Source organism: Balaenoptera musculus, chromosome 3, assembly GCF_009873245.2.
Source record: "Balaenoptera musculus isolate JJ_BM4_2016_0621 chromosome 3, mBalMus1.pri.v3, whole genome shotgun sequence".
Taxonomy (NCBI): domain Eukaryota; kingdom Metazoa; phylum Chordata; class Mammalia; order Artiodactyla; family Balaenopteridae; genus Balaenoptera; species Balaenoptera musculus.
In genome coordinates, this window is record NC_045787.1 from 54124810 (window position 1) to 54141763 (window position 16954).

At 34.6% G+C, this 16954-nt stretch overlaps 1 protein-coding gene across 1 annotated transcript in view; it reads left to right on the forward strand.

Moving 5' to 3' along the window:
* Nucleotides 1-16954, forward strand: part of SLC30A5 (solute carrier family 30 member 5) — a 29500-nt gene that overhangs the window by 10475 nt on the left and 2071 nt on the right. The window contains 14 exon segments of the mRNA XM_036847015.1: nt 27-93; nt 1284-1369; nt 4124-4211; nt 6574-6661; nt 7862-7938; nt 8181-8351; nt 8806-9094; nt 9276-9484; nt 10195-10352; nt 11196-11325; nt 13669-13870; nt 14662-14888; nt 16632-16661; nt 16664-16762. Coding sequence (XP_036702910.1) covers nt 27-93; nt 1284-1369; nt 4124-4211; nt 6574-6661; nt 7862-7938; nt 8181-8351; nt 8806-9094; nt 9276-9484; nt 10195-10352; nt 11196-11325; nt 13669-13870; nt 14662-14888; nt 16632-16661; nt 16664-16762 — 1921 coding nt within the window.

Sequence of the window (16954 nt, forward strand, 5' to 3'; positions counted from 1 at the left end):
ATATATTAATGTTTCAATATTCACAGGACTGCATTTTTTATGGTTTTGTTTCAAAAGCCTTTTTCTTCTGGGAAAAGTATTACCAAACGCCAGGTAAGTCTTTTGCAGACTCCTTTTGTCCTAGCAGTGGACCAGGAGGCGGTGTTCTTTCCTTGATCAGGGTTACTTACTGAATGATTTTAAGTGCTCAGCAGAACATTTCCAGAGTTAACTTGCCCTTGACTTATCATTTCAGAACCGAGGCTTCAAGAGTAAATGCTAAAGTGCTAAGATAATGAAGTGTTTAAAAATGTAGACGAGGGTAGAAAATGTTTCAAGCATGCATGTAATTATTTTTTTAATACAGGATCCATATGCTGAAAAGATTTACAAATCAGACATGTAGACATGCCCACAAGCCTAGGATAAATGTCACTGGGAAGCAGATAAAGCATAGGGGTTACAAACAAGGCCTCTGGAGTCAGACAAATTCATGGCTGTTGTAATTACAAACCTTACTTTAAGCAAGTTACTTAATTTCTCTACCTTCATTTTCTGACCTGTAAAATGGAGATAATAATGCCTTCCTAATGGAGCTATAAGGAATAAATGAATTAATACATGTGAAGTTCTTAAAATAGTGTGTGGCCTATAGTGAGTATGCAGTACATATCAGCTGTCACCCTCTTCATCGTTATTATTGCCTTTAAGCATCTGAGGTTCAGGATGCATACCAGAAATGTCCTTCATTCTGCATCATCTCATATTATCACCTCTTTGGACAGTAGTTACACCCTACTACATATTTGCTTTATGCCACAACTTAGAAACCTGTGCCATGATTTTTTATTAGACGAATTTAAGTACCTCTGTTTTAGAGACCAAGAACATTTTTTAAAACAGGATTAATATTTTAAACCCCATCTTAACTTTTTTCCCTCTCTTTTCAAATAATTGAAGGGCTGAATATCCCTGCTGGAGAAGAATTTAAAAACTAAAACATTAAGTGTTCCTAGCAAACTAGTGAGAACTAGTGTAAAAAACAGAAAAAAATGTACGCTATAGAAAAAGATTTCAGGATCTAGCAACAGACAAGAATATGGAAAATGAAAAACAGAATACTATCTTGCAAATCTAGATTTAGTCAAGGGATCTTAATAATTTCTATTTAATTTTGAAATATGTAACTATTTGGCCTTTAAAATATTTGTGTTACCATTGTCTTTCCCTATGTGTTTTTAAGATTTTGAGATATTTGGCAAAACATATGATTGAAATTTTTAATTTTTTGTTTCCATTTTTAGTGGATCAAAATATTTAAACATGCAGTTGCTGGGTGTATCATTTCACTTTTGTGGTTTTTTGGCCTCACTCTTTGTGGACCACTAAGGTAAATAGAAATACATATTTTGAATGTTTATGTTTCTTCATTTTGAATATTAGTTTTGTGCCATTATGTTTTATGTCAGATGTTTGTCAGTTATGTACAAATGCTTCTTTCACTTCTATAGCATTGGGTACAGCTCACTGAGTATATATATATTGAGGACCTGTTTAGTTGGTGGACTCGTTCTTTGGTGGATGCCATTAACGTATTGTTCATGATCTGTCATAGATATTTTACTAGTTAGAGTCCAAACAGTTTCAGAAAACTTTTAGCATACGTGACTTTTTATTCATTGGTGATCCCTTTTAGCAGCTGGTTTTAGAAACGAAAAGTCTGAAATGGTAAATAAAATCAACCAATAAGGAGGAAAGCAAAATCTTTAAAAAATGCTTCCCCCTCCCCCCAACTCTGAAAGTCCTCTACTACCCACAGAAGATGCTTGAAAGATATGGTTATAGACAGATGTCTTGGGGATAGTGTGCCAATCATTAAAGATAAGTTTAACTCTCATTTCGTATTCCCTTAAGTCTCTATAGATCTTTTTATGTAAATTGGTCGGTTCGGGGGGGGAGATTCTTTAGGGCCACTTAATTTAATAGGAATTATAACAGGTGCAACCGTGCATAAGTCTTCTTTTAATATTTCTCTATCTCAAAATTATAAGCAAAAGTGCCTTGCCATTGATGGGGGGGGCGGAATATGGGACAAGAAGTAAGGAATAAGATGAAGGGTGTTCTGAAGAATCTCACTGAGGATGATGGAGTGGACAGTAGAAAGTGATCAGTGGGAAATGCTTTGTGAAAAGTCTTTTCTCCTCTCCCAGACAATAGAATAGCTCTGGGTTTGGCTCCCTTTGGCTTGTTTACCCTGTGCTTTGTCAAAGGAGGGGTGTATATAATTCCAGTGTCATATCCCTGTCCGTGACAGCAGCAGCTTCCTGGCGTGGTGGGAAAGCTGGCTGGGATTTCTCAGCTTGGGGAAAACCTTTTCAGTTTATGCTTGAATATGATTGAGTGGTAATTTCTTATTCATGAAGTGATCTTTTGGTCTGTTTGTTACTAAATCACTGTCCCTGTGTGTTAGGCTAGGGAAGGAAGGGGGAAAGTTGTTAAATTCTTCCTTGGCTCCTTATTTAGTCATCTACTTCTGCCCTTACAACCACTCACTACCACCAGCTCCTCTGCCAACACTGCCCCTCTCATTCTTTTACTAAAATTGTCATTCAGTTTCTTCATTAGAAAGACTCCTTTGGTGTTTCATAGCCTGTCTTATTTTAAGTTAGTATCATTCTGCTGATATATATTTTTTTAATTGTAATCTCCCAAATATTAACAGAACTAAAATAATCACTGCTGTGTTCTCATTACAGATTTTTGAATAAGGAGGAAAAATGAAAATTTTTCTAATGAGCAGCTGAAAATCTGTTCCCATGTAGATCCTATAAGCTCCCTTTAGCTGGCAATAATGTTTTTAATTTTTTTAATATTCATACATATAAAAGAATAAATATAAATAAATATGAACATTCATGTATCCCCCAAATAAAACCTTACCAGTTCCTTTGTTGCCCTGTGTATCCCCCTCTCCCCCTACCATTGGATGTAACCAGCATCTTAAATTTTGATTTTCATTCTCTTGGTTTTCTTTATAGTTTTACCATATATGTACACATTTCTTTTTTGCAAGTTTTTTACTTTATATGAATAGAATTACATTGCATGTATTTTTGTGCAGCATACTTTTTCCATTCAGTGTTATATTTGAGATTTGCCCAATTTGATGCATGTAGAGCTATGTGTGTGTATGTATGTATGTGTGTGTGTGTGAGTGTGTGTGTGTGTGTATATATATGTAATATACACATATATATATATAGTTCATTCACTTTTATATTAGTTTTTTGAAATGTAATTCACATACCGTAAAATTCACTCTTTTTGTCTTAGTCCATTGGGACTGCTATAATAAAAATACCATGGGCTGGGTGACTTTTAAAAAATACAAATTTGTTTCTCATGGTTCTGGAGGCTAGGAAGGCCAAGATCAAGGCAAAGCAGATTCAGTGTGTGGTGAGAGACTGCTTCCTGGTTCATAGACAGCCGTCTTGTCTCTTCACTGTAACCTCACATAGCAGAAGGGCGAGGGAGCTCACTGTGGTCTCTTTTATAAAGGCAATAATCCCATTCATGAGGGTTTCACCCTCATAACCTAAGCACCTCTCAAAGGTGTTCTTTACCTCCTGATACCATCACGTTGGTGATTGAGTTTAACGTATGAATGGGGGAGAGAAGGAGACACATACATTCAGTTTGTAGCATTTTTAAAGTATACAATCCTGTATTTCTTAATATATTCATAGAATTTCATTCATTTTTACCACTGTATAATAGTCCTTTGAATGGATATACTCTAAATTATATTATCCATTCTCTCATCAGTGGGTATTTAGGTTGTTTCTAGTTTGGGGCTATTGCAAACAATGCTGGTGTCTTATAAGTGTTTCCTGGTACATATATACAAGAAACCTGTATGATATAATCCTACAAATGGTATTATTAGATATTTGTAGCTTCAGCCTTCCTGAGGCAGATAATGCCAGAATATTTTCCAAAACAGCTGTACATGTTTATTTTTCCCATAATGTTTTATGAAAATCAAGGGGAAAGATTTATTTTCTTCTCCCTTACTCTAGTTGAATTCATGCTTCCTGATAAAGATCAGATATATTTCATGAATGATAATGTTTTATTTTTGTAGGACTTTGCTGCTATTCGAGCACAGTGATATTGTTGTCATCTCACTGCTCAGTGTTTTGTTCACTAGTTCTGGAGGAGGACCAGCAAAGGTAGAATTTTCCATTATTCGTTACTTGAAAATTGAACGTGTACATGTAAAATACTATCTAAGGCAGTAAAATAGTATCCTTTACCATTTAAAAGAATGCAGAGGCTTTTTCTGCTAATTATAAATTTTTCTCACAAACATTTTGTTTTTTACTTTTTATTTTGAAATCATTATATATTCCTAGGAAGCTGCACATATAGTACAGAGAGGTGCTTGTGCCCTTCGCTCAGTTTCAATAGTAACTTCTTACCTAGCTCTTATACTATCAAAACCAGGAAATTGACATTGGTACAATCCATAGACCTTATTCAGATTTCACCAGTTTTACATACACTCGTGTGTATATGTGTGTGTGTGTAGATTTGTGTAACCATCACCACAGTCAAGATGCAGGACTGATTGATCACCACAGACGTCTCCTTCATGCTATACCTGATCCCTCCCCTATCTCATTCTTAACTCCTATACATCATTTTTGGAAAATACGTCCCTAAGAACTTGTTATATTTAAAGTCTGATGAATGTTTTGCCAACTAGGCAACCCTATTCATCTTCCATAATTTAAGTATTAATCTCTTTTCAGTAAATGCATCACCAATGTGCAATTATAACTTACAGCTACAATACTTTTATTTACCAAATTAAATGCTTCCTGTGCATGACGCATTGTGCCCGTTACAGAGGAAAGGAGAAATAAAGGGAAATAAGGTTTAATAGTTTCTGTTCTGGCTTTCAGGCTAAATAATGGAGGCAGATGAGTAAAATAAAGTGAACAAAGTAACATGCCAAGTAGAGCAGAGTCTACCCAGCCTGTAGATTTCAAATTGGATCCTTGGGTATTAAAGTATATGCCACTATTTAATCTTTTCCCCTCACTCACAGAGTACTCCAAAATAAATGTCAAGTGGATTGAAGATTTTTGTAGTTAAAAAAAAAAGATATTTGTAAAAGCATAGAATAAAATATAGATGGATAATTAATCTATGGACAGAGAAGAACTTTCTGAGCATAAAACCAGTAGAAAAAAATCACAGAGGGGAAACCAAGTACGTTTGACTGCATAATGATTACAAGCATCTGTGTTGTAACAGAAATCATTGTGCAAACAACAAACTAACAACAATAACAAATTGCCACAGATAAAAGTTTTACTTTTTTTTTTTTTAAATATAATCACTCAAATAGTTTAAAAAAATGCTGAAGATCCTCAATAGAAATGAGCAAAGGACAGGAAAAGACAACTCACAAAAGAAATACAAATGACTTTAAAACATTAAACAAACATTTTACTGCACTAATCAGAAATGAGAGTATGGATCTTACATATCCTGTCGTTAGTGTCAATAATGAATCTGGGCATCTCACCAGGACTGTGATTTTTTTTTTTCTTAGTCTGACTCTGAAGCATCACAAAATTCTCAGTTGCCCTCTTTGCTAAGAAAAGATTAAGTTATATTCTCCATATTTGGGTATTGTTAATGTTACCACATCCTGATTCAATGAAAATTATGAAATTTTAAATTGTGTGGTTTATGTATACTAACTTTTGTCAAAATACCTACCACACTAATAGAGAATTTATCAAATGTAGTGGTAGTCGTATAATGAATAAAATAGGATCCTCATTTTTCATTTAAAATTTTTATTTTATCGAAGTATCTGGTATTACACCTGTAAATTTGTAAATAGAGAATGTATAATAATGCTATTTAGATTGCTTCTTTACCAAAAATTCTGAAGTATTTGCATAAACCTGGATAGTATGTCCTTTCTATAATTTTCTCTTGTCAAAATCCTTTCCCTGGAATGAGAACATAAGAAGTGTATTCAGCTTTTAATACCTTTACTAGCTATTAGAGATGACTTTGCTAATTTTCTTAACATGCCCTCTTAGTTCTTTTTCCCTAGAAGAGTGGTAACTAGGTTACTGACATTATTGTAAATCAGCTGTCTTCTCTATTACTTGCATGTTGTAGAATAAATTAGGTCACTACTAATTATTCCGTAGTTACTTGGGCTTTTCAAACAGAAGCAAAGTAACATTTAGGAAGATTAGTTCTGTGAACATTTAATGGTTTGTACATGGTAACATGCCTATCAGTACTAGCAAGGAGACAATTGAAGTTGTCAAATTGTCAAGTGCCCTAAAAATACCCTACAGAATTTGTTGGAGCTCTTTACTTTTGTATCTTACTGTTAATACTGTAAATTTATATTGTACAGTATAAGGACTTTAATGTCAGATGTTATTTTTCTTTAAATATTTATCTGAAAAAAATTTTCTTTAGCATTTGTATAGTCATGGTCTTAAAAATCAGCACTTGAGAAAGCTATTCTTGCTGTTATATTCTCTTCATTTTCAGACAAGAGGGGCTGCTTTTTTCATTATTGCTGTGATCTGCCTATTGCTTTTCGACAATGATGATCTCATGGCTAAAATGGCTGAACACCGTATCCTTTTGCAAAAGATCGGAGTTTTTTAGTCTGGCACAATGGGAAATGAAGGAGTGACTGAATTATACTGATCAATCATGAATGAAACTTTCATAGATTGATGTAGGTATTCTAAATCAGTATTCAAATAATGAATAAATTCATTCTAAATTAAATATTTTATAGCATCTCAATATCTTTTACAGCACTCTTAAGTTTTCAGAAATTTAGGGACAATGAAAGAATATTTTAGAATGTCCTGATGCTATTAAAAAAAAATAGGTGATTTACCACTCAACAAAATCAATCTATTTGCTCTCTTGTAACAATTTAAATGCTCCTTTTAGAAGTCAGTGGCAATTATTAAATATAAACTTTTTTGAGATTAAATGAAAAACCTTTGGCATCTTGCCTGAAAGAAGAAGTTCAAATTCCTTAACCTGGTATTCACTCTCTTGCTCTAAATTATTATTTCCAACTCAGCCCCCACTCGTCTCTTATTATATAAACCCAACTTTCCAATCAAATATATCTACTCATTTTCCTCTGCAGTCATGCACTGTTCTTTCCTATCTACATACCGTTGCCCACTCCATTTAGCAGGACTCGGAACACCAGTTTTGATTCTTCTGGTTACTGATAACTGCTGTAAAACCTATTAGTTAACTAATGTCAGTTTACTTTGTTACAGTGAAAGAGGACACCATGACTTTGCAAAACTCCAGGTTGATTGTTAGACAATTGTTGCCCACTGTACCCTCTTTTACTTGCTGCTTGCTTTGCTGAGGCTTATGTGGTCAATGGCTTAGAAACAGATTTAGGACTGATTTTTACATGTCATATCCAATTCCATTGGATAGGAGTCATCTAAGGAGGTTCCTTGCTCTTGTCCCTTTGTCCTCTTTAGAGTATGCATGCATATGTCTTTTGGAGGTTAAGTACTAAAATTTAACAACTGTGCCTTAAGCACTATTATAATTGTTTTGGAGACAACAAAAGAAATATATATAGGCCATTCTAATTTATAAATCATGTCCCAAAATTAAATTTTTAATTATTTTCTTTTGTTTTTAAGGGAAACATATTGTTGAGGATAGTCAGGTTTGCCCTCAGATTAGTGTATAGTCAACCCAAAATAATGTAGCTAAAATTCCAGGAGGACTTCAGGATTCAGAGTTAATATTTGGAATTTTTTTTCCTTCACTCCAACTCACTTAGCTGAAGGACATCATGACAGTGCTCTAACTCACATGCTTTACACAGCCATTGCCTTCTTAGGAGTGGCAGATCACAAGGTATGTTCTTTTCTTTGTTCCTAAGGTGATCAAGAGATTCTGAAAAGTTACAGCAACTGTAACTTTAAAAGTACATTTAAAATAAGTTATCAGTAATTTGCAGTACTGCCAGCCATTTAAGTAGTTCAGTAATTTGGGTTATGGAAAAAACATGCTAGCTCCGTTTCTTTAAATATTATGTATTTAAGGCTTGAGTGTTGAACTGTGTGTTTCTAATGAGACTTATCTACTTTTACTCATAGGGTGGAGTATTATTGCTAGTACTGGCTTTGTGTTGTAAAGTTGGTTTTCATACAGCTTCCAGAAAACTCTCTATAGATGTTGGTGGAACCAAACGTCTTCAAGCTTTATCCCATCTTGTTTCTGTGCTTCTCTTATGCCCATGGGTCATTGTTCTTTCTGTGACAACTGAGGTAAGAGCAGGAATTTACTGGTAATAAGTAAAATAAATTGCTGTTATTTATAGATTTTAGTTCAGTACATTGTATTTTATTTCAATTTGATGTTGCAAGTAGCTTTAAATTATCAAGTACTATTACATTTATATATCCCTCCCATTCCTGTGGCCCATAGGAATCAGTTAAATACTAATAATAATATTAATAATAATTTAATACCTACCCACAAACCCAAGGATTGTGTATCACCAAGTATTTATAAAATTATTAAACAATAATGCTTCTTTTTTTAATACTTTGGGGAATACTAGGAAAATGTGCCAATATCTTATAACTCTTATATTTTGGCATTTTACAAATCATATTGAATCATGGGAATATTTGTTTATACATAAAGCAATTAACTAAAATATAAGATGTGAACTTTATACCCATATGGTAGTAACAAATTTTTTTTTTTAATTTCTAGAGTAAAGTCGAGTCTTGGTTTTCTCTCATTATGCCTTTCACAACGGTTATTTTTTTTGTCATGATCCTGGATTTCTATGTCGATTCCATTTGTTCAGTCAAAATGGAAGTTTCCAAATGTGCCCGATATGGATCCTTTCCCATTTTTATTAGTGCTCTACTTTTTGGAAATTTTTGGACGCATCCAATAACAGACCAGCTTCGGGCCATGAACAAAGCAGCACACCAGGAGAGCACAGAACACGTCCTTTCTGGAGGAGTGGTAGTGAGCGCTATATTCTTCATTTTGTGTAAGCATTTTTCCCCTTAGCAAATTTCATCTTATGGATTCTGATGTTCAGTCATTTACTAAATTTGGGAATTTGTTCAATGCTTCATACATTTAATGCTGATAGATACTGTGCTAGGTTTTGGTGGCTTAAATTTGTTTAACTTTTGTAATATTCCTTTTTTTTTTTCTTCCATTTTTAGCTGCCAACATCTTATCATCTCCTTCTAAGAGAGGACAGAAAGGTACCCTAATTGGATATTCTCCTGAAGGAACACCTCTTTATAACTTCATGGGTGACGCTTTTCAGCATAGCTCCCAGTCAATCCCTAGGTTTATTAAGGAATCACTAAAACAAATTCTTGAGGAGAATGACTCTAGGCAGATCTTTTACTTCTTGTGCTTGAATCTGGTAAGAGTTTTAAATATTAGTGGCATATCTTAAAAGCTTAATCTTTTAATTTTGACAGTTCTGGTATAATTTTAGTAATTCCCAAATAATTTTAGTAATTAGATATGGGCTAAAATTATATTTTCTCTAAGTATTAGAAAGATTACAGGATCATATTCACACTACTTAAACAATTTTTTGAAGTATTTTAGAAACATTGGTTTAGTGTGCTATTTCAAATTAGTAGATATAGTAGTTTATAAAGATTTTTATCAGGAATTCCCTGGCGGTCCAGTGGTTAGAACTCCTTGCTCTTGCTGCCAGGGGCCCAGGTTCAATCCCTGGTCGGGGAACTAAGATCCCACAAGCCACACGGCACAGCCAAAAAGAAAAAAAGATTTTTATCTACTCCTTATAAGATCTCACTACCCACCAGATTGCTAACATTTTATAGTCTAGTTTATTTAGTTCTACAGACATATAAATAAAACTATCTCCTTTTAAATAGTTTATAAGATAGACATATCTGATTTAGCTTGATTTCCTATAGTTTACATGAAATGAGGTTTCTTGTATGAGAACCAGTTAAATAACGAAAGAGACAAGTGTATAATATCTTCAAGTAAGGTTTGGGTAACTAAGGGTTAAAATCCTTATGATTAAATTCTGATAAATCTCTCTTGAAACAGTATTTCCCAACATACTCCTATTTTTTTTTAAACATGTTTTAGCTTTTTACCTTTGTGGAATTATTCTATGGCGTGTTGACCAATAGTCTGGGTCTGATCTCAGATGGATTTCACATGCTCTTTGACTGCTCTGCTTTGGTCATGGGACTTTTTGCAGCCCTGATGAGTAGGTGGAAAGCAACTCGGATTTTCTCCTATGGGTAGGTACACTAACTGTCAAGGCTTGTAGCAAATTCCATCTTATAGAATAAAGTTTTACTACTTTTAATACAAATTTAATTTTTCAGAGCTTCATTTTTCTTTAATTTAAAGTAGATAAGAGAAACTAAACCAAGCATTTGATAAATACTGAATGGCAGTAAGCTTAAGACTATATACTCCCTGACAAATCCCTCTCATAGGTAGATAGCAAAAAATCAGTTAAATAGTGAGCTATTTGGCCAACAGTGTTTCTTTGAGGTAATGGAATGTTCATGGGCATTCACATCTTTGCAGTTAGAAAGAGAATTCAAAATTTGAAGTGGCTCTGCATGCAGTATCCTTTCACTAAGTCATCATTCAGTTCAGCGAATATTAGAATCCCTGATTTGTGCAAGATATTTTGATAAGCACTATTGTAAATAGGTTAATAAATTCAGCTCTTACTTTCAGCTGTTTATATTTTGAAAGATGGATGAGCCAAAATTACAAAAACTTTTGATACAAAGCCGAATCTATGTGCTGTGACGGAGATACAGAGAACGCCAAAGGCTTAAAGGAGAGAGAAATAACTTCTTGCTAAGAAATTAGGACAGGCTTTGTGTAAGAAGGGACATTGAAGAAGGACTTTGATAAATATATAAAATTTCAACAAACATATATGTATGGAAAGAACCTTCCAGCATTAGTATGATATTTAAAATCTTGGTAATTTTCTAGTCTTACTATTTGTGTAATTGAAAATCTGTCATTGAAAATCATTTCCTCATTTGTAACATAATAATGTTTATACTTTAAAAATATTTGTCATTTCCCTTTTCTAAAAATATATTCTACATTTTTAGGTATGGCCGAATAGAAATTCTCTCTGGATTTATTAATGGGCTTTTTCTAGTGGTAATAGCTTTTTTTGTGTTTATGGAATCAGTGGCTAGATTAATTGATCCTCCGGAATTAGACACACACATGTTAACAGTAAGTCTTTTCATTTTCCTATTTGAATTTCTACTCAAACTCATACAGCTTTTTCCCTGCTAAAGTTTAACTACTTGTAGTTATTGACCTAGGAAGGTTTTATTTATTTATTTTTTAATTTAAATCAACATAACTTCCTATCTTGCTATTTACATGTACACTGCTGACTCTTCAAAATTAATTAATACACTTTTCTCTAATACGCTAGTAGTCAAATATTAGATAACATTCTAGAACAGTTTTTTTTCTGCCTAATTAAACGTTTTTGTTTGAAGATGTGTTTTTGAATACCTGAGGAAATGTTCAAAGGCTTTACTCTAGATTAAATTACTGCTATGGCAACTTTTAATGTTTTCCCTGTGCCTCCAGATCTTTACATGTGCTGTTTCTTACAGTTCTCACGCCCTTCCCTCACTTCTGCCCTTTTAAGCTTTGCTTCTAAAGTTGCCTTTGGTGGGATACTTTCCCTTAGTCCCTCTCTTCCCACCTTAAAGTGTGTTAGATTTCCCTTTCTGAATATTCCCATTGTATCTTGTGCAACCTTCTTTTAGCAACATTGACTTATAATTGTTGTTTAGTTTGTCATTCTTCCACAATTAAGATATGTGTCACTCAATATCAAAAACACAAACACCCCAATCCAAAAATGGGCACAAGACCTAAATAGACATTTCTCCAAAGAAGACATACAGATTGCCAACAAACACATGAAAGGATGCTCAACATCACTAATCATTAGAGAAATGCAGATCAGAACTGCAATGAGGTATCACCTCGCACGGTCAGAATGGCCATCATCCAAAAATCTACAAACAATAAATGCTGGAGTGGGTGTGGAGAAAAGGGAACCCTCTTGCACTGTTGGTGGGAATGTAAATTGATACAGCCACTATGGAGAACAGTATGGATGTTCCTTAAAAAACTAAAAATAGAACTACCATATGACCCAGCAATCCCACTACTGGGCATATAGCCTGAGAAAACCATAATTCAAGAAGAGTCATGTACCACAGTGTTCATTGCAGCTCTATTTACAGTAGCCAGGACATGGAAGCCACCTAAGTGTCCATCAACAGATGAATGGATAAAGATGTGGCACATACATACAATGGAATATTACTCAGCCATAAAAGAAACGAAATTGAGTTTTTTGTAGTGAGGTGGATGGACCTAGAGTCTGTCATACAGAGTGAAGTAAGTTAGAAAGAGAAAAACAAATACCGTACGCTAACACATATATATGGAATCTTAAAAACAAACAAACAAAAAAAATGGTTCCGATGAACCTAGGGGCAGGACAGGAATAAAGACGCAGATGTAGAGAATGGACTTGAGGACACGGGGAGGGGGAAGGGTAAGCTGGGATGAAGTGAGAGAGTGGCATGGACATATATACACTACCAAGTGTAAAATAGATAGCTAGTGGGAAGCAGCCACATAGCACAGGGAGATCAGCTCGGTGCTTTGTGACCACCTAGAGGGGTGGGATAGGGAGGGTGGGAGGGAGACGCAAGAGGGAGGAGATATGGGGATATATGTATACGTATAGCTGATTCACTTTGTTATAAAACAGAAACAAACACACCATTGTAAAGCAATTATACTCCAGTAAAGATGTTAAAAATTTTTTTAAATTAAAAATAAAACAAATGGATTTCTCTAAAGGAGAAATTGTAGATGTATGTAAATTAAGTAGTGCCCTGAACTAGAGCTACTATTCAAAATCATTTTGTAAGAGGGGATAATCAAGGGTAAGGATCCTTTGGGGTGTTATTGTGGCACCATTAAATCAAGATAATCTCATTTACTTTGTTTTTTAAAAAATGCTTTTCCACTGTACTTTTTTTACTTTGGGAAATTTTACTGTAGTTAAGAAACAGTAAGAGTGTGTTTATTTGGAATCCACTCATTAGTAAATTACAATCATTGCCTTTTAAAGTATTGATATTTACCTAGTAATATAAATGAGATTTCAGGTACAGTGTATACTTGCTCTAGTAAGCAGTACTTTCAAACTCTTTATTTAAATAAACAAAACAAAACTTTAGCATCATTTATTAATAAACCCTGAATCAAGTACATTTTTATTCTTAATCATTTAGTTAAAGCAAATCTAAATCCTTTTACTTGTCAACACTTTGGTATTTGAAAGTTAAATGCTTCTTCTAAAATATTCTAAAATTCACACTTTTATAATTTTCTTATTGAATTTAATGAGGTTTTACTATGAATATTTTCAAAACTGTAAACCAAAAAACATATATAGCTACATAATAACTTTTAAATAACAAGTTTATTTTTTTAATTACAAATTTAAAGGTTTTCTTTTTTCTTTTTTGCTAGCCAGTCTCAGTTGGAGGGCTGATAGTAAACCTTATTGGTATCTGTGCCTTTAGCCATGCCCATAACCATACCCATGGAGCTTCTCAAGGAAGCTGTCACTCATCTGATCACAGCCATTCACACCATGTGCATGGACACAGTGACCATGGGCACGGTCACAGCCACGGATCTGCAGGCAGAGGCATGAATGCTAACATGAGGGGTGAGTCCTTGCCAGATACTGTCCTACCTTTCAACTGTGTTCTGAATTGTCATTGTTTATTTGTATTTAGTATTGGGTTCTTGGTACAATTTTATTTTAAAAAACCAACCTGTAACTAAAAAGAGATCTAAAGTCATCTGTTACAGAAAATGCTCACAACTGTTCATAAATGTCAATTTTTTTAAATAAATTATTGTAATTATAGAGTCTTTTTCATAGTGACACTTGAGTAAATATTAGTTGCAAGGGAAACTGTGCATTACGCCCTTTCACTATAAAAGAACTGAGAAGTTTTATTGTACTGAAAAAAAATATGGGGAAGTATCATTTATGTTGAGATATTTATTCTGATGTTTTATTTATTTATTTATTTTTTTGGCCACGCCGCGTGGCTTGTGGGATCTTAGTTCCCCAACCAGGGATTGAACCCTCACCCTCAGCAGTGAAAGTGCAGAGTCCTAACCTCTGGACCGCCAGAGAATTCCCTATTCTGATATTTCAGTAGAAATAATTTAGGTAATGTAAAAACTTGGCTCATGTGTATGATTTCTAGGAAGCTTTCTCAGACACCATCATAAAATTCACCACACTGGTAATAGTTGCCCACATCCTTACTTCACCACTATGCCATGAATTCCTTGATGGAAGTGACCATGTTTAGTCATTTTGAAGTACCAGCCCCTAGCAGAGGACCTGGTGAATAATAGGTACCTCGTAATATTTGTAGAATGAATAAAAGAACTAAATTAAATGTGCTTTAATTTTTAATATTTTATGTATCTTACTTGTAGGTGTATTTCTACATGTTTTGGCAGACACACTTGGCAGTATTGGTGTGATCGTATCCACCATTCTTATAGAGCAGTTTGGATGGTTCATTGCTGATCCCCTCTGTTCTCTTTTTATCGCTATATTAATATTTCTCAGTGTTATCCCACTGATTAAAGATGCCTGTCAGGTTCTCCTTCTGAGACTGCCACCAGAATATGAAAAAGAACTACATATTGCCTTAGAAAAGGTACTGTGTATAATTTCTTTACTAGTCTTCTTCCTTTTAAAATAGCATTTGAAATTAAATAAGTTGACCTAATAAGAAATGAAAATGACAGTCTTGTAGAAAAATGGACTGATAATATAAACAGGCAATTCATAGAAAAACCAAACACAAAATAGAATGTATTTCAGCTTGCGGTTTGCCATATCTTATTTATTTATTTGTTTTGTTTGTTTATTTGTTTATTTATTTATTGGCTGCATTGGGTCTTCGTTGCTGTGCGCGGGCTTTCTCTAGTTGCGGTGAGTGGGGGCTACTCTTCGTTGCGGTGCGCGGGCTTCTCATTACGGTGGCTTCTCTGGTTGCAGAGCACGGGCCCTAGGCACACGGGCTTCAGTAGTTGTGGCACGTGGGCTCAGTAGTTGTGGCACATAGACTTAGTTGCTCCACAGCATGTAGGATCTTCCCAGACCAGGGCTCGAACCTCTGTCCCCTGCATTGGCAGGCGTATTCTTAACCACTGCGCCATCAGGGAAGTCCCTGACATATCATATTAAATAATTAGGATCTGCTGATGAACAGTTGGCATCTTGAATACTTAAGGTATAGCATCTTAACCCACTGGTTTCATAAATAAAATTAGTAAAGTTTTCTCACTTTCTCATAATTGGCGACTAATACATCCTACTAAAAAAGAAAGTTTTTTATTTCAAAAATAATACATATCCATTACAGAAAGCTTCAAAGTAGAAAAAAATAAAAAAATAATAATCACATATAATTTCACCACCTGGAAAGAAACACTTTTTTTTAAAATTTATTTATTTATTTATTGTTTTGTTTGTTTGTTTGGCTGCATTGGGTCTTATTTGCTGCGCACGGGCTTTCTCTAGTTGTGGTGAGCAGGGGCTACTCCTCATTGCGGTGCGTGGGCTTCTCATTGCGGTGGCTTCTCTTGTTGCAGAGCACGGGCTCTAGGCATGTGGGCCTCAGTAGTTGTGGCATGTGGGCTCAGTAGTTGTGGCTCGCAGGCTCTAGAGCTCAGGCTCAGTAGTTGTGGTGCACAGGCCCAGTTGCTCCGTGGCATGTGGGATCTTCCCGGACCAGGGCTTGAACCCATGTCCCCTGCATTGGCAGGCGGATTCCTAACCACTGCCCCACCAGGGAAGCCCAGAAACACTTTCAAGAGTCATTTTTCTGTATGAAAATATTTTTAAAATAAAAATGGCCAAAAAAATGTTTTGTACTGCTTTGTAAATTTTTCCCCACTTAATTATGTCATGTTGATAAATAGTCTAATACATTTTTAATGACAGGGTAGTGTTACATTGTGTGGATAGTCTATAATTTATTTAACTAGCCCTCCATTGTTGAACATGAAGGATATCTTTTTCATGTGTTATCTCAAATATAACAATACTGGAATGTTTGTATCAATATAAAGGAAACAACATGGTTTATTGAACGTATCCAATGTTTAGACTAGGCGAAAGTAACATCTTATATCGGTGAAAAATGGGTGTAAAGGCACCTGTGTAACCCTGTTCACTTCCTATTCCAACTTCCTTCCCTGGCATCACTGCCAGGTTCAAAATATTTTAGACACCTTTACTTGAAGTTAGTTGTCCCTCCCATTCCTTTCTCATTCTGGGTCTGCTTATTGCTTTTTTTTTTAATCAGCTTAATAATGGTTTCTGGCGAAAAAGACTGCTTTGTGTTCAGTAATTAGCCTTCAATCCATTTATATCACCTCTCCTGTTATTGCAGCTACAGAAAATTGAAGGATTAATATCATACCGAGAGACCCACATTTTTGGCGTCATTCTGCCAGTATTGTGGCAGGAACAATTCATATACAGGTGACATCTGATGTGCTGGAACAAAGAATAGTACAGCAGGTAATAATCTTAAGTTTTAAAATAATTTCAGTTGAGGGTAATTGCACACATTGTAAGTTATACAGCTCAGTAGGTCATTTAATTGTTTAAAAAATATCATTCTTACAGCTGTCCAAGGATAAGTTATTTTTTTACATCTAGATTTGTTTTATATCCAAAAATGGTAAAAAAATAAAGTCAAGTTTTAGTATG